General features: G+C 47.3%; 1 protein-coding gene across 2 annotated transcripts; it reads right to left on the bottom strand.

The window, feature by feature from the left end:
* Positions 1 to 2,019: 2,019 nt before the first annotated feature.
* Ppih (peptidylprolyl isomerase H) lies at positions 2,020 to 22,984 on the bottom strand. 2 transcript variants are annotated; one of them, XM_052715013.1, is made up of 10 exons: positions 22,841 to 22,978; positions 22,593 to 22,657; positions 22,258 to 22,281; positions 21,957 to 22,001; positions 20,630 to 20,672; positions 18,304 to 18,396; positions 13,790 to 13,877; positions 13,210 to 13,250; positions 12,432 to 12,521; positions 2,020 to 2,189 (listed from the first exon to the last, which is right to left on the bottom strand). In XM_052715013.1, exons 1-9 carry the CDS (start codon positions 22,904 to 22,906, stop codon positions 12,453 to 12,455), a joined length of 534 nt encoding a protein of 177 aa, XP_052570973.1. In that variant the 5' UTR covers positions 22,907 to 22,978; the 3' UTR covers positions 2,020 to 2,189; positions 12,432 to 12,452. The 2 variants fall into 2 exon arrangements, with proteins under 2 accessions (XP_052570973.1, XP_052570974.1); XM_052715014.1 differs by lacking the exon at positions 2,020 to 2,189 and adding an exon at positions 8,515 to 8,750 and having other exon boundaries at positions 22,841 to 22,984.
* Positions 22,985 to 23,653: the final 669 nt, after the last annotated feature.

The raw sequence follows: 23,653 nt of genomic DNA, 5'->3' as shown, positions 1-23,653 counted from the left end.
CAGAAATATGCCTGCTTCTGAGTGCTGGGATTAAAGGCATGTTGTGGTGGTATTGTGTTCCCCAAAATATTGTGTACCTTAATAAACTTACCTGGGGTCAGAGAACAGAAAAGCCACAAGATACTTAGGCTAGAAAATGTTAGCACACGTCTTTAATCCTAGCATTCCAGAGACAGAAATCCCTCTGGATCTCTGTGAGTTCAAGGCCGCATTGGAAACAGCCAGGCATGGTGACTCACGCCTTTAATCCCAGAAAGCAGCTTTTAATCCCAGGGAGTGGTGGTAGAAAGCAGAAAGGTTTATAAGGCGTGAGGACTAGAAACTAGCAGCATTTGGCTGGTTAAGCATTTGCCTGGTTAATCATTTGGCTGGTTAAGCTTTTAGGTTTCGAGCACAGTTCAGCTGAGAGCCATTGGGATGAGGACACAGAAGCTTCCAGTCTGAGGAAACAAGATCAGCTGAGGAATTGGCAAGGTGAGATAGCTGTGGCTTGTTCTGTCTCTCTGATCTACCAGCATTGACCCCAATAACTGGCCTCGGGTTTGATTTTATTAATAAGAACTTTCTAAGATTCATGCTACAGCATGTACCACCATGCTAGCTCACAGTAACTTTCTCATCCTCACATTGTACTCCACAGGCAGTGGAATCTTTCCATGTTGGATTATTCCCTTTCCAAAATTTTCTTTTTTGGGCATGTTTTTTGAGACACGGTTTCTCTGTGTAACAGTCCTGGCTGTCCTGAAACTCACTCTGTAGACCAGGCTGGCCTTGAACTCACTGAGATCTGCTTGCCTCTGCCTCCCAAGTGCTGGGATCAAAGGCATGTGCCACCACAGCCCGGCCCCAAATTTTCCAAGGTATGTTACTTATGTATGTGCACATATTTCGAGATGAGGTCTCACACAGCCAAGGCTGGCCTTGAGTTCCTGATTTTCCTGCCTTCACCTCCCAAGGGCTGGGATTACAAGTGTGTGCTACCACACTCATCTCTTCCCTACTTTCCCGGATGTCAAGATGTAACCCAGGCTGCCCTTGAATTTACTGCAGTCCTCCAGCCTCAGGTCCTCAGGTGCTGAGATTAGATATGTATTATAAGCCCTCCTTGTCACTGACCCTTTCAGCCACAGAACAAGAAGACACCCTTGTTTTGTAGATGAGGAAACTGGGCTTTAGAGAATGTTAACTTAAGACCTCCACAGCTCAAAAGTGACCTGGTAAAGATTTCTCCACCCCATGATTCCTACACGATCAAGACATTCTACCAGATGGTCTCCTCCCAACACACCCCAAGATAGTGACTGCTTGACCAGTGGCTCCAGAGCTAATAGAATCAAATCTGCTGGAATATCCTGGACTACTTACTGCTGAACAGCCCTGCACTTTGCTACACTTGTCCATCAGCATGAACCCAAGAAGACCCTCTAACTGTTACGAGTTGGAGGTTTCTATATACACAGCATGTGGCTCTTCTCCGTGCTGGCCTCTGAGGAAAGCCAGTCCTGGCTGAGACACAAGAGGCAAGGGGTCAGGACTGTCACTACTGCCATTTAGAACCATACACACCAACTCCGATGAGGTTTGGCTGGGTTTGCCCACCTGACCTCGCCCTGACGCAGGCACAACTTCCCCTCTTTTTTTCTGGGGGGGGGGGGGGTCTCTTTCTTTTGGATGCAAGCCAAGACCTAAGTCTGCTTTTGCTTTTTCTGCTACTTTGGGTTCCTTCCTTTTTCTCCACCTCCCCTTTCCCCCCAACTCTCCTTATGAAGTGATACTGAAGAGGTTTACTGCTTGCCTGCTCCTTTGAGACAGGGATGCAGTCTTGGCTGGCCTGAAACTAACTGTATCAGGTCAGCCTCAACTCACAGGCCTGCCTATGCCTCCTGGGTGCTGGGATTAAAGCATCTGGCTCTGGGGGGCTTTTCATTGAAACATAATTAAACTTTCCTATTTGAATAAACATTGGCATTGCTTGACTTTAAAAATGAGCAACACAAACAACAACAACAACAGAATCCATAAATTAAAAAAAAGATCCTTTATTTACAGTTCAAAATTTAAACACGATCTTGGTTCTGATCTGTGATACTTCCAGGTCCTGGATCACACATTGTGGAGGCAGAGAAGCAAACACAGAGGCCAGTCCAGCTTGTCAGACTCACGGGAGAATGTCACCCAACACAGAAGACCTGAATGGTAGAGATAGGACAGTGAGAAGATAGGGATAGACAGCACAAGGGACAGGAAGAGGACACTCCATCAAATAAATGTTCCCAGATCCTAATCTTTTTTCCCAAAGACAGACCTTTGGATTTCCAGGACCACGTGAAGACGTGTATAACACAGATACAGTAGTGAATGTGTGACCAAACATGTCTCTAATACTAGTCACCTCTCCCTACACTGTAGTATATATTAAGTTTTAATTTACATTTACTTATTGTGTATGTGGGCATGCATGCTGTGGAGATCAGAGGACAACTTTCATGAGTTTGCTCTCTCAACCATGTGGGTCCCAGGGATTCAACTCAGGTGTCGTTACCTGCTGTACTAGCTCCCTGGCCTGTATATACCATCTCCATGCAACGGGACAAACGAGTTCCAGGAGGCTTAATGACTACGGCCAGAGTTAACAGTGTTGGGCTTTCTGCTTGGTTCAAGGCCTGTGTCCTTCTCATCAGGCTTTGATGGCTTGCTGTCCATGGCCTTCCAGGTTAGCTGTACTAAAAGAGAAAGTTATGCATACCAGCCCCCTTATGTGGACACACCCTCTTCTAGGGGACAGTGAGTTCTGGTATCACAATGTAGGTCCACAAGTTTGTCCAGGGCCCTGGAAGTGTGTAAGAATGCTTAAGTGCATTATAAACAGCTCAATGGACTAGAGTCGAAGGTCTGTGACACCAGGCACTGTGTTCTCAATGTGTCCTCAAGACAAAGACAGCCTAACATACACACTGCAATACACTGTGCTAAGTGTTGTGACAGAACCTGGTGGGAACCACAGACTGGGCTGAACCCACAAGAGCTGGAGGGACATAGGCAGGCTTTCTAAACTGATGTTAGCCATAGGCATACTTCAGATAGAGGATGGAAAGACTTGGGATATACACACATATACATACAGTGTGTGTTTTTATTAGAAGATTTAAGTTCAGTGTAGGCGAATTCAAGTACAAATATTGTACAAGAACAATAGGACAACATAACCTGAAAAGAAAGTCTTTGCTTAGTGGAAGTATCTACTATTAGCAATATGCTGTTTAACCCTACCAAAAGTTCTGGAACATTCCACAAAGTGCCATGTTTGTACAGCATAATCATCTCCATAGTCACTTGATTCACTTTAGAAATCTTGCCAGTACACACAGATCCTCTTTTCTTTTTCATAAGGCTGAATGGTACTGCATGGAAGAGCCACACCGTGAATGTAAAGACAATGTAGGAGCCTTTGGACTGGAGTAGAGCCAGACATTCTCCCTCTTTTTTTTTTTTTTAAAGATTTATTTATTATGTATACAGTGTTCTGCCTGCATTCCAGAAGAGGGTGCCAGATGTCATTACAGATAGTTAGGAGTCACCATGTGGTTGCTGGGAATTGAACTCAGGACCTCTGCAAAAGCAGCCAGTGCTCTTAACCACTGAGCCCTCTCTCTAACCCCAACATTCTACATCTTTTGTGGCAGAGCTTCCCACTCTCAGAGCAAGGAACAGTGTCACACACCCAACAGACAGGCCAATTCATGGGGGCACACCTTGCTGGTATCTAGGGTGCTTGTCTCTCTTCTGGCATCTTTGATTGTCAGTGCCAATATCATGCAAGTGCAGCTGCGTGATGAAGCGAGACTGAACACAGTGATTCTTGCTGAAGCACCAGGATGTCACCTCCTGGGCTAGGTTTCTCCTTGAAAGGACAAACCCTGTCATCCCCCATGTTGAGCTTTGCCACTCAATGTTACCTGTGAAACTTCATCACAACTAGCTCTCTAGCAAGTTATTCTGGAGATTCGAAGTACATTAAAGTATGAGAAATGATGCTCAGCATGGTGACTCATGCCTGTGATCTGAATGCTCAGAAGGCTGAAACTCTAAACAAACAAGCCACTCCCCACCTCCCAAATCCAACAGGACAACAAACAATTGGCAAATGGGTCTTAAAATTATCTATATGAGCGGGCGGTGGTGGCGCACGCCTTTAATCCCAGCACTTGGGAGGCAGAGCCAGGCGGATCTTTGTGAGTTCGAGGCCAGCCTGGTCTCCAAAGCGAGTTCCATGAAAGGCGCAGAGCTACACAGAGAAACCCTGTCTCGAAAAACCAAAAAAAAAAAAAAAAAAAAAAAATTATCTATATGGCTCTTTACCATTATTCCACCCAAAACAAACCTGAGGTATAATAAAAACACTGGGGGGGGGGGGGATGCACAAAGAGATGGCTCAGAGGTTAAGAACAGTCACTGGCTGTTCTTCCAGAAGACCTGGTTCAATTCGCAGCCCCCACATGGTAGCTCACAACCATCTATAACTCTAGTTCCAGGTGTTAGCATTTAGGCATTTGTACTGGCCTGCCCTTAGGGTTCTGACAGGATGTACCGCAGCTGCAGCCACTAAGAGCATTTCCTGTGCACATTGCATTTCCTTATAAAAGGAGGGCCTGTACACCTCCCATCTCCTTTCTCTTTCCCTTCCTTGTCCCCAGGGACGGGTCCCCGCACCCTTCTCTCTCCCATTCCCCAGTAACCCTCCTATGTGGGCCCTGTTGTATGGTGTGACTCTTTCTCGCGGTTTTTAAAATACAACCCCAGGGGCTCTGACTTCCTCTTCCAACCTCCCTGGGCACCAGGCACGCACATAGTGCACAAGATACACACTCAGGCAAGACACACTTATAAAATACTACAACAAAAACAAACACTTTTGGGAGGTTAGAGAAGCCTGTACATTTTCACCTGAAAAGGAAAGTGATGGGCCGCCAGCTCATTCCTTATTTCCCTTCATGCGTCCCAAGTCTCACTATGAAGAAATTCAAAGTGGACAGCCATCCGCCAACCGCCCTCTTTACAGCAGACCATTCTCTAGACTTCCTGACACCTTAAAACTGAGGATAGGGGTTTCAAAAAACAACTTATGGGGCTGGAGAGATGGATCAGCTGTTAAGAGCAGGGACTGGTCTTCCAGAGGACCTGGGTTCAATTCCCAGCACCCACATGGCAGCTCACAACTGTCTGTAATTCCAGCTCAGGGACCCAACACTCAGGACAAAACACCAAGGCACATAAAATAAAAATAAATAAATAAAAAAACTTATGTGCATGAGTGCTTTGCCTGCATGTATGTATGTGCACCACATATGTGCCTGGTGCCCAAGGAGGTCAGAAGAGGGTATCAGATTTCCTAGAACTGGAGTTAGGCATAGCTGTGAGCTCCATGTGGTTGTTGGGAAATGAACCCAGATCCTCTGTAAGAGCAAGGAATGCTCTTAACCACTGAACCATCTCCCCAGCTTCCACACCCAGCTTTTATGTGAGATCTGAACTCAGGCTCTCATGCTTGCTCAGCAAGCACTTTGCCTTCAAAACAAAACGTGGTTATGCTATACTGCTATGCTTTGCCCAGGCTAACCTTGAATTCCTGGGCTCAAGTGATTCTCAGTCTCCGCAATGGCTGAAGCTACCCTGGATAACTGATGTCATTGCCATATCCCTAAGTATTAGCTACAGCACAAGCCTGAGCAAGTCAGGGTTGGAGGACTGAATTGGAGCGCAAGTCTAGAGCTCACTATACAATATGGCAGCCACTATAGTCACATGTAACTCTTGAGATTTAATTAAGTAAAATAGCTGGGCAGTGATGGTGCACACTTTTAATCCCAGCAATCAAGAGGCAGAGGCAGGTGGATATTTGTGAGTTCAAGGCCAGCCTGGTCTACAAAGGGAGTTCCAGGACAGCCAAAGCTACAAAGAGAAACCCTGTTTCAAACAACACAAACAAAAATTAATTAAAGTTAAAAATTCAGGAGAGGCTGGGTGTGTTGTTCAGTTGGTAAAACACTTGCCTATTACATAGGAAACTCTGAGGTCAATCTCCAGCACCATACAGACCAGATGTGATGACACATATCTTCAATCCCAGGACTCAGAGAGTGGAGGCAGAAGGATCAGGAGCTCAAGGTCATCCTAATCTACACATCAAATTTGAGGCCAGCCTGGATTACATGAGACCTTGTCCCAAAAATAAAATGTACCTGGGCACAGTGGTGCATGCTTATAATTCCTGTACTTGGAGGCAGAGACAGGAGGGCTGCTACAGTTTGAGCCCAGACTGGGTTACAAAGTGAATTCTTGCTCTGCTAGGACTAAAAAAAAAAAAAAAAAGACCCTGTTTCAAACTTCTCCCTTCCCTGTAGGTAAAAAAGCCAAAACAGCCGGGCGGTGGTGGCGCACGCCTTTAATCCCAGCACTCGGGAGGCAGAGCCAGGCGGATCTCTGTGAGTTCAAGGCCAGCCTGGGCTACCAAGTGAGTCCCAGGAAAGGCGCAAAGCTACACAGAGAAACCCTGTCTCGAAAAACCAAAAAAAAAAAAAAAAAAAGCCAAAACAACAAAAACCAACCAAACCTAACCAAAAAAACTATTCCCTCAGCCTTAGCCACACCAACCGAGTTTCACATGCTTGATCACCACACACAGCTAGCAACTAGCTCTATTCTATCTAGGGTACAGACACAGGCATCTCCATCACCACAGAAAGGGGCTGTCTAGAGGGCCTCTGGTATGTGAACGACCACTGAGGAATATGTCCCACTTGGGCTACAAGAGGGACTTTGACAAAGAGCTAAATGGCTTTTGCTAATAGTGGAGAGGCAGGCTAATGATTCTTAGAGTCCCCAACAAGGCTTTCCAGTTCTGTAATGTAAAGGTTGGGTTTTGTTTTGTTGCTTCTTATGGTGTTGGACATTGAAACTAGAGTCAGGCAAGGACCCTATCACAAAGCTAGAATTCCTGTGCCCTTAACATAAAGAATTCCTGAGCTGGGCAGTGGTGGTACACTCCTTTAATCCCAGCACTCAGTAGAGGCAGGTGGATCTCTGAGTTCAAGGTCAACCTAGTCTACAGAGTGAGTTCCAGGACAGCCAAGGCTAGGCAGAGAAACTCTGTTTTGAAAAACAAAACAAGGGGCTGGAGAGATGGCTCAGAGGTTAAGAGCAGTAACTGTTCTTCCAGAGGTCCTGAGTTCAATTCCCAGCAACCGCATGGTGGCTCACAACCATCTGTGATGACATCTGGTGCCCTCTTCTCGTGTGAAGGCATGCAGGCAGGACACTGTATAGATAATAAATAAATCTTAAAAAAAAAAAAAAAAACAAAACAAAACAAAACAAACAAAAAATCCTGAACAATTTCCCCTCACCCAGACAGAGTTTCTCTGTGTAGCCTTGGGTGTCCTGGAACTCACTCTCTAGACCAGGCTGGCCTCAAACTCAGAGATCCACCTAGTTCTGCCCTGTGTTGGGATTAAAGGAATGCACCTCCACCACCACCCGGCCTGATCAAGTTTTTAAATTTCATCTTCTGTATGTGTATGTGAAAGAGAATTTATTACAAAGCAAAGTGGGGCACCCTCATGGGATGAGAGGCAATGGCCGCAGGGACCACTGCCAAGCATAACCTCACAGGGTGAAAGCTGGTAAGGTAAGAGAGACCTAAATTTTTAGGTAGGCTTTACATTTCCTAATGTTTTTTGAGTCTTTTTGTAATCTTCTATCATCTAGTGATGATCAGGGATCAGCTTATGAACTCATCATTAGTGACATCAAAGAAATGAGGGAAACCAGGAGAGAATTGTCAGTAGCTCTTGAAGTGGGGAGCAGGTTGAGCCGGGAGCGGGGGTCCCCCATCTTGGCAGAAAGACTCACGGTGTCCATTCAGCCTGAGAAGGAAGCATTTGCCTAGGCAAAAAAGGTCCACATGTAGCTCCCAGCATGCACTTGTGCATTCCTGCCTCAGCATTGCTCACTCTAGTCCCCTCCCTGAAATGCTTGGTTTCTCTCCACTGCCTCATGCAGTAAGTGTTACTGAATGCCTGTAAATTCCAGATGCTGAGCACAAGCAGGTCACCGATGATACATAAGTGACTGGGGTTGTCTGTATCTGACGCCACGCTGGCGCACCTCTTTCATCCCAGCACTCAGGAGGCAGACAGGCATCTCTGTGAGTTGGAGACAAGCCAGTTGAGGAGAGACCCTGTCTCAAAAATGGAACAAGACTCCAGGCCAATGAGATGGCCCAGAGGGTTAAGACCCTTGCTGTTGAGTTTGATCCCAGGGACTCACATGACAGAACAGACTTAAGAAAGTTGTCCTTTGACCTCCATTGGTACTCACAATAAATGAATAGATAAATACCATTTCCTAAGTACACAGATAAAGTACAGAAATTTCACAGGGTACAGACTCTACCACAGAGGCTATTATGATTGGAGGTAGTGAAGGCTAGTTACATAAGACAAAGCAGGAAAGCCGTTAAGGGACCAATAATCTTGATGCCATCAAATTAGAACTTTACATATTTTTCTTTTCCTTTGCTTAGTAGAGACAGACCCAGACCCTGTGAGTACTTTGTGCTCCTGAGCAACACCCCAGCCTTCTTTTTTGCTGGTGGCTAAGCTGCTGCTGCCCTGGCTTGCCCATAAACTTGTGGCAATCTTGCTTCAGCCTCCAAATGGTGAGATTTTGAGTGCAAGCCTCCAAACCCAGCTCTGCAAAAAAAAAAAAAAAATTACATTTATTTATTTCATTTCGTGCATGTATTTATGGGTGTGCGAGTGCCACAGCACATCAGAGGGAAATTTGCAGGAGTCAGTTCTCTATGCACCAGTTGGTCCCGGGGATCAAACTCAGGTCTACAAGCTTGACAGCCAGTAAGTACCTTTACCTGGCTTCACCTGTCCCCTCTTTTATACAGTCAGTAAGTTGTCAGGCTAGCCTTGAAAGCATTCTTAAGTCCAGGAAGTCCTCAAACTTGTCACACTCTTAGCCATCTCTCCCTGGCTGGGATTACAGAATTACAGGTGTGCGCTCACACCCAGCTAAAATTTTTTTTTTGCTTTTTTGAGACAGCATTTCTCTGTGTAGCCCTGGCTATCCTGGAACTGGCTTTGTAGACCAGGCTGTCTCCTGAGTGCTGGAATTAAAGGCGTGTGCCACCATATCTAGCTAGGTGTGACAATATTTTATCTCAGGAATCAGGAGCCTGAGGCAAGTAAACTAGGGAGGGGTGGCCTATCCTTATAATCTCACCCCTGGGAGGCAGAAGGAGGATTATAGATTTGAGGCCAGTCTTAGCTACAGAGACCTTATAGAAAGAAAACAAACAAACAGGTGGCCTGGTGACCCACATCTGTAATCCTAGCATTTGGGAGACAGATCAGGGATTGAATGTCATCTTTGGTTTCACATCCAATTTCAGGCCAGCTCTGGCTACAAACTCTCTATATCAACAAACAAAAAAGCAAAACAGACAAGCACTCTCTTTTAAGCCCAGCACTCTGGAGGCAGAGGCAGACAGATCTCTCAATTCCAGGCCAGCCAGAGCCACACCTGAGACCCTGTATCTAAATAAATAAACAAGAGCCATTTAACCACCAACAAACTTAAGTAATGCAATTGGAGAATGCAGTTACCAGTCACAATGGAAAGGAAGTAAACCTTGGTAGAGATATCTTTTTATTTTGTTTTATTTATTTATGTACATTGATGTTTTGACTGCATGTATATCTGTATGAGGGTGTCGGGTACCCTGGAACTGGAGTCATGGACAGTTGTCAGCTGCCCAGTATGAGTGCTGAGTCCTCTGTGAGAGTGGTAAATGCTCTTAACTAATGAGCCATCTCTCCAGCCCCGGTAGAAATGTCTTATAGCATATAATTTAAGGTTTTTATTTTTTTTTAAAGATTTAAATTAAAACGTTCTCTCTCTCTCTCTCTCTCTCTCTCTCTCTCTCTCTCTCTCTCTCTCTCTCTCTCTGTTTTTCAAGACAGGGTTTCTCTGTGTTGCCCTCACTGTTCTGGAACTCTGTAGCCCAGGCTGGCCTCAAACTCACTCAGAGATCCACCTGTCTCTGCCTCTCAAGTGCTGGCATTTTTTTAGCTAGCTGGTGGTGGCACACACCTTTTTTCCCAGTGCTCGGAAGGCAGAGGCAGATGGCTCTCAGTTCCAGGCCAGCCTGTCTACAGAGTGAGTTCCAGGACAGCCAGGGTTACACAGAGAAGCCATGTGTCCCTCCCCTCAAAAAAAAAGTATGTGGGTATGCATGCATGGTACCCATGTGGAAATCAGAGAACTTGTGGAAGTTGGCTCTTTCCCATGGTGGGATCTGGGACTCAAACTCAGGACCACATGGCAAATACTTTTATCCAAGGAGTCATTTCACTACACCAGCTGTTTGTTTTTTAAACATAAGTTAGTTTTATATGAACTAAAAAGGAAAAGTTTTCAAGACGTGATGTCAAATACGAAGAGACAAAAACCAGCAAACAAACAAAAACCCCCAAAGGACTGACGAGATGGCTCAGTGGTTAAGGGCACTCACTACTCTTACAGGAGACTCAGCACTCGCACTGGGCAGCTGACAACTACCTACCTATGATCCAAGTCCTCTGTCCTCCTCGGGCACATGAACTCCCATGCACACACCCATACACAGACACATACACAACAACAAAAAAGAAGAGGGAGAAAGGGCAGGAGAAACAACATAGCATTCGTCATCTGGGAAGAAACACTCTTCCCAAAAGCAGACTGACAAAGAAAGGTGAACACATTTCAAACTGACACGGAAGTGACTTCTGGGGAGGAAGAAAAGCTTCTCCTTTATCACTTTGGTGTTAAAGTTTTCACATATAAACTGTTCTGTATTACTTGCGCAATTAAAAATAAACCACCAGGGGCTGGAGAGATGGCTCAGTGGTTAAGAGCATTTGCTGCTCTTGCAGAGGACCCAGGTTCAATTCCCAGCACCCACGTGGTGGCTGAAAACTACTTATAACTCTGATGCTCTCTTCTGGCATCTGTGGGCACCAGGCATACAAGTGGTGTATAAACATACATGCAGGAAAACACTCATGCGCACTAAAAAAAACAACCAACCAAACCAAAACAACCCAAGGAACTACAAGGATGCTGGGGAAAGGTTTATGCTGGCTGGTCTCAGGTGATCCTCCTGCCTCAGCCTTTCAAGTAGCTGGGACTACAGGGGTACACCAGCATGTCTGGTCAGGACAGCCGTGTGTGTGTGTGTGTGTGTGTGTGTGTGTGTGTGTGTGTGTGTGTGTGTGTGTCTATAAAAGTGGCACCGAGGTGCAGGTCAGTGGTTGTGTACTTGCCTTGAATGCACAAAGCTTGGTTCAATCCCCAGCACTACAAAAAATACACTTCTGTATGATTTCAGTTACTTTGGAGACAATTGGTAATTTTGAAAATGCACCACGTATTACGAGTATCAATCTGTTTGTTTGTTTGTTTGTTTGTTTGTTTATTTATTTAGTTTTTGTTTTTCGAGACAGGGTTTCTCTGTGTAGCTTTGCGCCTTTCCTGGAACTCACTTGGTAGTCCAGACTGGCCTCGAACTCACAGAGATCCGCCTGGCTCTGCCTCCCAAGTGCTGGGATTAAAGGCGTGCGCTACCACCGCCCGGCTCATTCTGTTTATTTAGCCTTATGAATTAGTTTTATTTTTAGGGGCTCCTTGCTCACATGCTCAAGGGTGAAGTGTCAAGAGGTCTGCAGTTTTAGAATGAGAATGAGAGGCAGCGAGGGCAGGAAAGAAAGGAGAGGACAGCCACAAATGTCCACCACTGGGGACCCGAGCTGTGAGGCTGTGGGTGATCAGTCAACAGTTTTCCAGATTTTCTGTGGGTTTGAAAAAACTTGTAAAGGCAAATGAAACACCACGACCTCTTGCACAGGTGGACTGACCATTTTTCCCTAGCGTGTGTAACCCGAAAGTCACTCAGATGACTATCATTCACCTCAGAGCTGAATTCTCTCCTGGGAGTGCCTCTCAGTTCTTTTTCAGAAGGCCCCAGGGCAGAGCAGCCAGGGGCAAGTATCCAGAGGAAGGAAGCCTGTGAAAGGAGCCTGTGGGGCCCCCGTCCCAGGACTGGACACCAGGCTGCTCCCAGTGCAGTCACCTGGGAGTCAGGTCCTTCAAGGGGACACTGATGAATCAGCAGGAAAAAGAGTATTCCCAGCGTCCTCCCTTCTGCTCCTCACAGTGACCCTCAGGTTGACATCCTCTCCTGAGAGCTGAGGAAACATGCCCTGAGGAGTGCCTGCTCCAGGGTCACATGCAGAGGAAATGGACTCAATCCACATCTGTGAGTGGAAAGACTCCCTCAAGCCATGATTCCTTTTCCTAACCAGCGAGAAGAGATCACTTACCAGGTTCAGTCTTGGTCAAGATTACATTTCCCCACACTGTGAGATTACCACTGGCAGTTTGGGCTTATTGTTAGGGCCTGTGGGAACATTCTAGAAAACAAAGCACAAGAACATGAGATGCACTCAGGCACCTGCTCACTGCCTTGTTTCTATCCTCTAAGGAAGGGCCCAAGATCAGACTGATGTGGAGTGTGTCCTGACAGATGGTAAAGTTAACACCTAGAGGCCGCAGCCCCACAATGCAACAATTTGGCGGGTCAGAAGAGCACTGACCAGGGACCCTGCTTATGGAGAAGTCACAAAAGAGGGGGCATCTGAACTGGGCCAGGAAGGGAAGGTAAGATCCCAAAGAAGGAACTCTTCAGGTAGAGAAGGACTGGAGCCAACACTTGGGGCAGGGAAGCGCAGGAGGCACACACCTATATGGCCAACCTCTTTAGGGAGGAGCCAGGGGCTGGATACCACTGGACCAGAGAGGCAGTGGCAGGAGGGGTCATGGAGGGGTAGGCAGGGGACAGGTCACAAAGGATGATGAATGCAATGCCAGGAAGTGGATTTTATCAAGTGGGCATCAGGCTCAGAGGCCAAACCCAAGTATGCACTGGACAGGCTAATGAATGGGGCCAAGGAAGCCTGGCCTCTCCTCTCTCCCAGAGGAGCCAGTAACCGCAGACAGTGACCAGTCTCTAGCGAACTGCAGCCCATTTACCCTGCTCCTCACTAACAGGCAGAAGGTACCTGACCAGAAAGGCTATGAGGATCCCCAAGCAGGACCCACCTCGATTTTTCTCATCACCAGAAGTCCATCAATGATTTTTCCTGCAGGAAGAACATGAAGTTAAGGCTTCCTTCCTGGTGCTGGTAGTGCTCCCAGCTCCCAGTGCCCGTTCTCAGCTGGCATCTCATCAGGCCCTCTTACAAGGTAAGGAAACTGAGGTTCAGTGAGGTGAGCTGCCTTGCCCAAAGTCACAAGGAATACACGCAGGAAACTAGGGTACAGGCTTGGGTCTGAGGGACCCCAAAGCCACACTCCTCCATGCTGCCTCAGGGCATCTTTATTGATTTCATGTGTAGTTATTGGAATGCCCTTGTCTTTTCCGTGAGTTCTAGCCGTCCCCACACGTCAATCTGCCCTAGCCGTCCCCACACGTCCATCTGTCCTAACCGTCCCCACATGTCCGTCTGCCCTAGCCGTCCCCACATGTCCGTCTGCCCTAGCCGTCCCCACACGTCCATCTGCCCTAGCCATCCCCACATGTCCATCTGTCCTAGCCTAGAGCAGCTACAGCAGCTGAGCACACTTAGTAAGTGTGGAGAATGTGGCGGGCCGAGACAGACGGGGTGGGAGCAAGACTTACCAAACACCACGTGCTTCCCATCCAGCCAATCACACTTAGAACATGTGATAAAGAACTGGCAGCCGTTTGTACTCGGACCACTGTTTGCCTGAGAGGAACCAAATACACCTGTAGTAAGTTTCTCTGGCTGTATTAGGTGAAGGGCAAGATTTCCCATAAAGTCTGCAGCTCTAACTGCAACCTAACTGAGTACCTATTATGAGCCCAGGCCTAGACAAGGACACATGGATAAACAGGACACAGAGTCTCCACCCTTGAGGATCTAAATTCTTCAATCAATGAACAATTTCCTCAGCGTCAGATTCTGTAGGAGTCAGGCCTCTCTCCTTCCACCACATGGGTCCTGGGGCTTGAACTCAGGGCATCAGACTTGGTGGGAAGCACCTTTACCTGCTGAGCCCCTAGGTTTGTAATGGGAATGACGGTTCATTTAAAACAAGCAAACACAAGATTTAACTAAGTTTTAGGTTAGCTTACAGAGTAGCGGCTTTAATTATGGCATTTTCAGTTTTCATCTGTACATTTATTATATTGTTCTTATTTATTCTCTTCCCCTACATCCTCTCATGCTCTAGCTGGTTCCCTTACTTTTCCCTAATGGCCCCCTTCTGCCTCTTTCTTTTACATTTTTTAATAAGTGTGTGTGTGTGTGTGTGTGTGTGTGTGTGTGTGTGTGTGTGTGTGTGTGATGTGTGAGGTCAGAGAACAGCTTTGTGGAGTTACTTCTCCACTTCCACTTGGACATGGGGCTGGCACTGAACTCAGGCAGGTGTGGCAGGTGTCTTTAACCCTTGTCTTTACTTGCTGAGCTGTGTGACTACACCTTCCTTTCCCTCCTTACAGGACTTAGTGTATTTAGTGCATACTAGTTACAACTGGATTATACTTACAAATTAGTTATCAGCTAAGAAAAGACACTCTGCCTAGGAAATCAGGGGTTTGAAGTGGTTTTGCAATATATTTTTTACTTTTTCAGGGAAGGCAGGAAGGGGTTGAGAGAAGGTCTCATGTAGCCCAGACTGTCCTGGAACTCATTATGTACCTAAGGCTGGGCTTATCGACTGCTACTCCTCCCACAGTCTCCCAAGTGCGGGGAGTATAGACGCACTCGCTTACTAGGGTCATTCTGAACCACAGCCCAGCCCAGCCCAGCTGAGAATCTGAAACTGTAGCCACATCTTTTCCCTTTCTTCCCTCGAAATCGTCTTCTCAGAGGCAGTCTCATTTTGTCTGCCCCTCCCTCTCCACCCAAAATAGGGTCTCATTTCGGTAGCCCAGGCTGTAGAGGTCAGCCTCCTGAGTTTCAGAATTACAAGAGTGAGCTACCACACAGCCTTGTCTTCCTTGTTTTGTGGTACTGAAGCCTCACACTAGGCAAACACTCTACCAGTGACTATATCCCTGGTCCTGAGACAGAACTGCCCTCAACTCAAGCTCCTTCCGCCTCAGCCCCCCAAGAACATAGGTCATAAGTATATGTTTCAACTGAAGCCCAGTTCCAAAATAATTTTTACACCCATGTATTCAATAATGTACTATAAAAGAACAGGCTAGAATCATAAATGCCTTTTGCTAAATCTGGACTTTGATACATCAACAAACTAAGATGAGCTCCCACAGCGCTGCCTTACAACAGTGTCTGAAATTACAGGAAGATCGTTGGGGAAAAGAGAGCTAGAAAGCGGAAAAGTGAAAGCGTTGTTACTCAAAGAAACACAAAGCTGGACACAGAAGTCTGTGCCTGTGATCCCAGAACGGCGAGGCTGAGGGAGGAGAACCACAAGTTCAATGCCACCCTGGGGGGCAGGGAGGGAGGCTTTATAGAACACTATTACCAAGGCAAGAGCAGAACTCACACTGAGTGGGCCACCAGCTGTAATCAGATGCTGGATGGATCCGAAATGGCCAGTGAGTGTTCACGCGGAAGTACGGGCCAACATCAAAGCCGGCGGCTGCAGTCGCCTCTACTCTGGGTTGTACACTACCCTTTGGAAATCCCTTTGTCCTTTCTTTTTTTTTTTTTTTTTTTGGTTTTTCAAGACAGGGTTTCTCTGTGTAGCTTTGCGCCTTTCCTGGAACTCACTTGGTAGTCCAGGCTGGCCTCGAACTCACAGAGATCCACCTGCCTCTGCCTCCCGAGTGCTGGGATTAAAGGCGTGCGCCACCATCGCCCGGCTCGTCCTTCCTTTCTTTAACTGCACTGGGAACTGAACTCAAGACCTCACACATGCTAGTAAGCTAACCAGTCAGGAGACAGAAGCAGGAGGATAGAGGCAAGTTGAAGCCAGCTTCATCTATGGAGCTTCCAGGTGAGTCAGGGCTATACAGTGTGATCATGCTGGAAAAGAAAAACCACGCTTGCACATGGATTCCCTGAACACCTCATGTATGAGAGTAAGGACACCCTCCTGCCCCGACAAGCCAGCTAGAGCAGACTCTGCTCTGGAATGGGGCACAATCCCAGGGCCCACACTCCTCTCCTCTCTACCCTGCTGTTCTTATGTAATCATTTGCTAGCAAACAGACACAGTAACAGTCATACAGCATTTCTGTCTCAGGGATCCTCTGTTCCCATGGACACCTGATTTTTCCTGGTGGTGTAGCTATGTTCAAGGAAGAGCCCTGCAGCAGATGATGCACCTTGAATCCCAGAACTTCATCAGTGGCTGTGTGACCTTGGTTCACTGCTAACCACCTGCCTGTGCCTCAGTTTGTTCATTATCTCAAAGGGATGTTCTGAATTAAAACAGGGCAGATGCTCTAAGTGCCAATAACTTTTGGCTATCTTTCTGGACTCTTCTGTCACCGCTCTGCATCTTTCTGTGGTAGGCACGAGGGCCTTGAGGTTGAGAGCTCTGTCCCTGCCTTTGAAGAACTCACAAGGAGATGGATGCTACAGATGGCTGTGGTGGTGCAGGCCTGTCAGCCCAGCTACTTTGGAGGCTGAGGCAGGAGGATTGCAAGCTCAGGGGCTCCCTGGGACACAGAAAGACTTCAAGGTCATCTTAAGCAATGAAATGGGATCGGGCCTCAAAATGAAAAGTAAAAAGTGTGCTGAGGGGCCGGCCAAAGGGCTCAGGGGTAAAGCGATTGCCCCGCAAGTCTGGCAACCTGAGTTTAACCCCTGGAGACCACATAAAGGAGAGAGCAGAGAACTGACTTCCAAAAGTTGTCTTCTGACCTACACGCACCCACACACTGTGGGGATGTAAAACCTACACATCATACACATACATACACTCATAAGAATAAATAAGCTGGGTGTGGTGGCACACACCTTTAATCTTAGCACTCAGACATAGAGGCAGGTAGATCTATTTGAGTTTGAAACCAGCATGGTCTACATAGCAAATTCCAGGCCAGTCAGAGTTACACGGTCAGCTCCTGTCTCAAAACAAAGCAAACCAAACAAAAAGAATAAATAAAAAATTGTACAGGGCTAGGATAGAGCCAAGCAAGCACAAGCCCCTGGGTTTCATCTCCAGCACTACAAAAGCAGAACAGAATCAAGCAAAGCAAACACGACCTGCCCTGTCCCTGACTAAGCCACTGTGCTTCTGCATGGTTTGGATTTGTGCAGAGCCTGTCTGCTAGACCTCAAATGCTTTCTTCCTAGGGCACTGTGTACAGAACTCCGGTAGGGACGCAGATCTCCCCCTCTAGGAAGGCTTCTCTCATTTCTAGCGGCAACCACCCTCATTTCTCTAGTCCATTAGGGTCCTTTTAGGTACACCAGGGTGTCCTCACTGATGTACTACACTGACGGCACAAAGCATCCTGTCCTGGGCTGGTCACCTGCATGTGTGTTTGTTGTTAGACGGTACATGTAACAATGGCAGGGATCGTGTTTGTGCCTGAAATGGAGCAGCTGTGAACAAATCTTTCATTTCATGAACCTGAGAAGATGGTGAAGAAGGCAAGCAGTATAGAGAATGCACATGTAAACACTGGGCCCATGGAGGTGAGAATTGGGGCACTGATGGAGGGGTTGCTCGTAGGAGTGGGAAGTGAGGGAGAAAAGAGGGGAGCAGTGGGAAGGAGCAGTGAGGGTGAGCAAGGTGAAGTGGGCAAGCAATGAGCAGAGGCACCAGGGAGTCTGAGCAGGGATCAGAAATGGGGGAGAGCCATCAGGATGTGGGTATAGGAATGATGGGCATGGGGAGGGAGAAAAGCAGGTGAGTGGCCGGCATGCAGCTACCGCAGTGAGTAGTAAATTGCAGCAATCAGGGCAATAAGCAGGTGGCAGCCCACTGGACAGAGGCTAAGAGCCCAATCACACATCTCAGTGCAAATAAAGGCAACAACACAAGTCAGAGCTCAGTTCCCCTCTAGAGCTGTTAGACCCTGCCCAACACCATCAAACCAGATTAAGGAAGGAGGGGGAGGGGCAGGTGAGGCCTGACTGAAGCAAGAGAAGACTTGCTCTGATTCCAAGAGACAGAGCTGCGCCTCAACAAGGCGCTAGGAACCTGCTATTCATCTAACCCCCCAAAAATTAACTGAACTTCACTTACCATGGAAAGCAGGCCTGGAGCTGAGTGTCTAAGTTTAAAATTTTCATCTGCAAATGGACCGCGGTAAATGCTAGCGACTCCAGTACCATCTCCCTGAGTAGAGAAGAGATATGTTAGTGGCCTGGAGTGCTGGGCACCCTGGGAACCAGAGGAAGAATACTGACAGGGCTGGGGAGGATGGCTCAATGGGTAAAACTGCTTGCTATCCAGAGAACCTGAGTTCAAATCCTTAGCACACACATCTAAAAAAGAGAGGAAGGAAGGAAGGGAGGGAGGGAGAGGGAGGGAGGAAGGAAGAGAGGAAGGAAGGGAGGAAGGAAGGAAGGAAGGAAGGAAGGAAGGAAGGAAGGAAGGAAAAGAGAAAAGCCAGGCATGGCTGTACATGCCTCTACTCCAGCATTAAGAGGTGGAGACAGGCAGATACTGAGTGCTAGCCAGCCAGCTACCCTTGCTGAACCAAGCAGCAACTGACGTACTGAGACCTTGTCTCAAGGCAGTAAGTGCCTGATAGAGAACACCGATATCTTCCTCTGGGTTCCACACCACTTCCACAGGCTTGCAAACTGAATCACACACAAGCTTGCACACCTGCGTGCCCACTCGAGCTCACAGACACTGGGTGGGTGGGGGGAAGAAACACTGTTGCACCCTAGCTTTTTTTTCTCTTTAAGATTTATTATTATTTAAAAAAATATTTTTTTTAATTTGAGATTATAATCACATCATTTCCCCTTCCTTTTCCTCTCTCTAAACCCTTCCATGTACCCCTTCTTATTGTTTTTCAAATTCATGGAGCTGGAGTTACAGATGGCTATGAGCGAACACATAGGTGCTGGGAATCAAACCTGGGTCCTCTGGAAGAGCCACCAGTGCTCTTAATCTCTGAGCCATCTTTCTGACCCCCAAATTTCCCAGTCTTTTTTGTTTGTTTGATTTTTTTGATTTTTTGAGATAGGGTTTCTCTGTGTAACAGTCCTGGCTGTCCTGGAACTCACTCTGTAGACCAGGCTATCCTCAAACTCACAGAGATCCGCCTGCCTCTGCCTCCAAAGTGCTGGGATTAAAGGCGTGTGCCACCTCTGCCGCCACCACCCAGCAAATTTCCGAGTTTTAAAAAATGATTTATTAGCTGGGCGGTGGTGGCTCACGCCTTTAATCCCAGCACTCGGGAGGCAGAGCCAGGCGGATCTCTGTGAGTTCGAGGCCAGCCTGGGCTACAGAGTGAGTTCCAGGAAAGGCACAAAGCTACACAGAGAAACCCTGTCTCGAAAAACCGAAAAAAAAAAAAATGATTTATTTGTATTATTTTTAATTATGTGTTTGGTGTGTGTGTGTGTGGGGGGGTATGGGTACATGCATATAAGTTTAGGTGCCCACAGAGACCAGAAGTGTCAGATACTCTGGAAACGGAGTTGCAGACAGTTATGAGCCAGGAACTCCAGTCCTCTGGAAGACCAGTGAGGTGCTCGGAACTGCTGAGCCACTCTCCAGTCCCCCGATTTCCCAGTTCTATAGAACCACACAATGGAACCGCAGCACAGGTGACAGCAGGATTCAGCCATTAGAACCCTACGTAGGGGGAGTAAGAGCTTTAAAAACTCACAGGAATCGAGAAAGACTGTCTCTCAGACACAAGGAGCTGCAACATACCCAACTAAGCAATTTTAACAGTAAAGCAGCAGCATGCACAGAAGTGGGCGCCTAAGGGAAAGTGGGTTAAGAGAAAATCCTAGCTTACTGGGCACACTCTAAAGCTGGGATGGGGACACAAACAGCGTGGTCACAAAAGAGCCATAGTCAGCAGTGAAGACGGGATCCCTGGGTACCTCAGCAAGCAGAACAAACAGCCTTCGAACCACCTGCCCATCCTGGTCTGATCCCTTGCCACTAAACGGCTTGCGGTCAAAACCTCAGCTTTCCAAAGGAAAAAGGAAAGGAAGACCCACAGAAGCAAACAGAGTTTCTGACAGTGACATGAGAAGTGGAAGGGAAAATGGGGCGTAAGCAGTCAGCTCACTTTCTTTTGGGGGAAAAATTGCAGCTAATTTTAAAGTTTCCTATGAACAATGAATGTGGGTTGTCTCAGATCATCTTTAGGTAGACTAGTAAAGTCCAATTTCTGGTTACAAAAAGCTCATTTTGGACAATGGAAGTTAATGATTCAGTTTAGTATAGAAATGTATTCTAAGGGCACAGTCAGTGGTAGCCAGTAGTGCTACAGTACATCCCCATGTCCATGCTCTTTCCACTTAACTTAGTTATTATTCTTAAATCTCAAAACTGGGGCCCTATAGGAAGAATAGCAAAGAAAAAAAGCAGTACTTACATTAACAAAATCTCCACCCTGAATCATGAAATCCTTTATGACCCTGAAACAGTTAAAAAAAAAAAAAATATCCTGAGGGAAGGATTCTGTGGTTTAGTCACTGACATGGTAGGTTAGCATTTTTCCTGAAGTACAATGTTTATCATTGTGGCTTAGAGAATGAGTCTTCACCCCTGGAGTGAGCAAGCAGAGGGATTATGAACCATAAAGTTTGTTTTTTTTTTTTTAATGTCAGGGGCATCTTTGTGTTGATCTAAGGTGTATGAGTTAGCACCCGAACCACAGAAAGGGGCTGAAACCTGGCAGGAAGAAATAACAACAGATTTGCCAAAGCAAAAAACATGTCGAGAGGCTGGAGAGATGGCTCAGAGGTTAAGAACACCAGCTGCTCTTCCAGAGGTCCTGAGTTCAATTCCCAGCACCCACATGGTGGCTCACAACCATCTGTAATGAGATCTGGCTCCCTCTTCTGACCTTCAGGGATACATGCAAACAGAATACTGTATACATAATAAATAAATAAATCTTTAAAAAAAAAAAACATGACGAGGGCTTAATGCAAATTTTGGGGAAAAGCAACAGCAAATACATGTGAAATGGACTACTACACACACAGGGCAATGTAAGCTACTAAACCTAGGCACAGTCCTTAGCCTTTCTTAGCCTCAGTTTCCTTCCTTAAAGAATGAGGATAACACATGTTCACAAGAATGCTGGGATGGCTTAAAGACCACAGCTCTAAAGCCCCTGCTATGGGCGACATGAAAAATTTCAGGATTAAAGTGGAGCAACTTCTATCAAACACTAAGAAAAACAGGTGAATACAGAAAGCCAGGAGTTCATGAAGGCCAGGTTCCTACAGACTGCTGCCTGATCACACTAATTACTACAAAAGTCTCTACTAAAATCATAACCTGGAGCCAGGGAGATGGCTCAGTGGGTAAAGTCCTTGCTATGAAGCATGAGGACCTGAGTTCAGATCCCCAGGTCCCACATAAAAGCTGGGTATAGAAGCATCTGGAAATGCACCTGTAACCAAAGCGACCCAGAGTGTTTTCCCTGCCATCGTTTCTACAATCTGGTATTACCAAGAGTCTAGGAATGACTTTAGGTGAACAGAGAGTTGTGCACAGGCTACATGGTGCTGAGTATTGAACCCAGGGCCTCATGCATGCTGGGCAAATTCTCTGCCAAGCTACATCCTCAGCCCTGAACATGAGCCTTTAAATAACACACTTAATCCTCCATAGGTTTTGCACTCAGGTGTTCAGGATAGCTTGTACAGATACCAAGCAACAACTGCATTTTCATTTGCCAAAAGCCTTACCTATGGAAGGTGCTTCCTTTGTATCCTATAGGAACACCATCTTTTCTGTAACCAAAAAGAAAGGGACTTGGAGTGATGACAAATAATCAGGGGTCTTCCCGTTTAGGACACACTGGAGGCTAAAAGGACTCTCATAAAGATCTGGACAGAAGTGAGCTAAAGGACACATCAATGAAGGAGATACCCTCTGAATATCGTTTTCCATCACTCAAGACTTGCCCATGGTTCCCCAATATCCTCACCAAACTCCTAGGACACCCTTCAGGAGTATGAGGAGAGATCAAACACATCTGAGACTGACCTGAACTCTCCAGTGCAGAATTGCCTAAAAGGAAAGAAAGAGTGAACGATTCAGTCACCATGCCATCACTGCTTGGAGCATCTCTAATCTCAGGAGAGGAGGGTACAAACAAAGGGGCCAGCAAGTCCACTAACTGGTCGGCCGGATGTCAGGGCATGCAGGCATGTAGACTAGTAACATAAATTGGCATGGGAATGGTCAAACCCGGTAGCTATTCGGCCAGTGCAATACCCAGAACACAGAGCTCCGAGGCAGTGAACGGATGGACAGAGGCAGACGTTGCAAAGGCCGGCTTCAGGCTCAGCTACTCTGGTTCAGTTGGCGCATCTCCTTACCTAAAGTTCTCTGCCGTCTTAGGCACCACGTCTGCAAACAGCTCGATCTTCATGCGACCAACTTCCTGCAAGCGACGGGAGACGCCAGGCTGAGCCCAGGACCTCAGCCCAAGCAGCTCGGAAGCTCCCACCTCCGCCGCCCTGGTCCAGCCCTCCTGTCTCGGGAGGGCTAGAAGGGCTCCCCCGGCTGCCTCCCCCACCCGAGTCCTGCCCGCCCGCGCAGGGCCGCTGGGCCGCCCGCACCTCACCTGGCCGCCAATGCTGACATCAAAGAAGACCACTGGGTTAACGGGACTTGAATTTGCCACCGCCATGGCTCTGACCCGGAAGTAGAAGCTCAGCTTCCGGTGACCGGCCCTGCGGAATTCATCCAAAGCTCCGGCGCAGTGGAAACCGACCGTGGTTGGGCCCCGCCCCCGGAAGTGCGGCGCGGGCTGCGGGGAACTCTGAAGCGTGCGTTGTAGCGAGCGGGTCGGTTCTTAGGGGAGGCTGGAAGAGGGAAGAGTGTGCAGGAGCGAGGAAGAGCAGGCAAGAAGCAAGGAAGCGCAGGCATCCTTGCCAAAGGCGGCGGGCTCCCCACTCGCATGACTGTACTAGTGCAATACAAATGAATTTCCCGCAGACAGCATTTGCTGAGCCGTCACACTTGGTGTCCCCTGCCGCAGTCCCCTGAAGGGGCATTCACGAAAGGAGGACCCTCTGGGTCACGCTCCATATTTTAAAATGGTCTGGTACATAGGCTGGCGCGTTCAGGATGCTGGAAATGTAAATTCGTTTCTGCCACAAGCTTCCAGCTCATTTCCCACGGAGTTGCAATTTTAAATACCTTTGTGCTTGTAAATCGTGTGGGGCTTTGCATATTTAAAGTAAATCAGCTGTATATATGAAACCCTAAATGCCACCGATTTGCCACCACTCGTAGCTAAGACCGAGAAGTAGAACGCCCCCCAACGCCCCCCACTACCTAGCTTCATCTCGTACCACTCTTACCAATTACCGTTTCTACCTCTATTGTGGAGGACATTAGATTGCTACATCCTTTAGGGCCTTGATACAGGTTA

Source organism: Peromyscus californicus, unplaced genomic scaffold (assembly GCF_007827085.1).
Source record: "Peromyscus californicus insignis strain IS unplaced genomic scaffold, ASM782708v3 Scaffold_5__1_contigs__length_169319896, whole genome shotgun sequence".
Classification (NCBI taxonomy): Eukaryota; Metazoa; Chordata; class Mammalia; order Rodentia; family Cricetidae; genus Peromyscus; species Peromyscus californicus.
The sequence above is the reverse complement of the archived record's forward strand: the minus strand, read 5'-3'. Positions and strand labels throughout refer to the sequence as shown.

Coding starts and splice junctions, on each gene's coding strand:
- Ppih (XM_052715014.1), bottom strand. CDS start 22,906: ATGGCGGTGGCAAATTCAAGTCCCGTTAACCCAGTGGTCTTCTTTGAT. Junction 13,878..18,303: donor CTCCAGGCCTGCTTTCCATG/GTAAGTGAAGTT, acceptor GGTTCCTCTCAG/GCAAACAGTGGTCCGAGTAC. Junction 13,251..13,789: donor TGGGAAGCACGTGGTGTTTG/GTAAGTCTTGCT, acceptor TTCTTCCTGCAG/GAAAAATCATTGATGGACTT.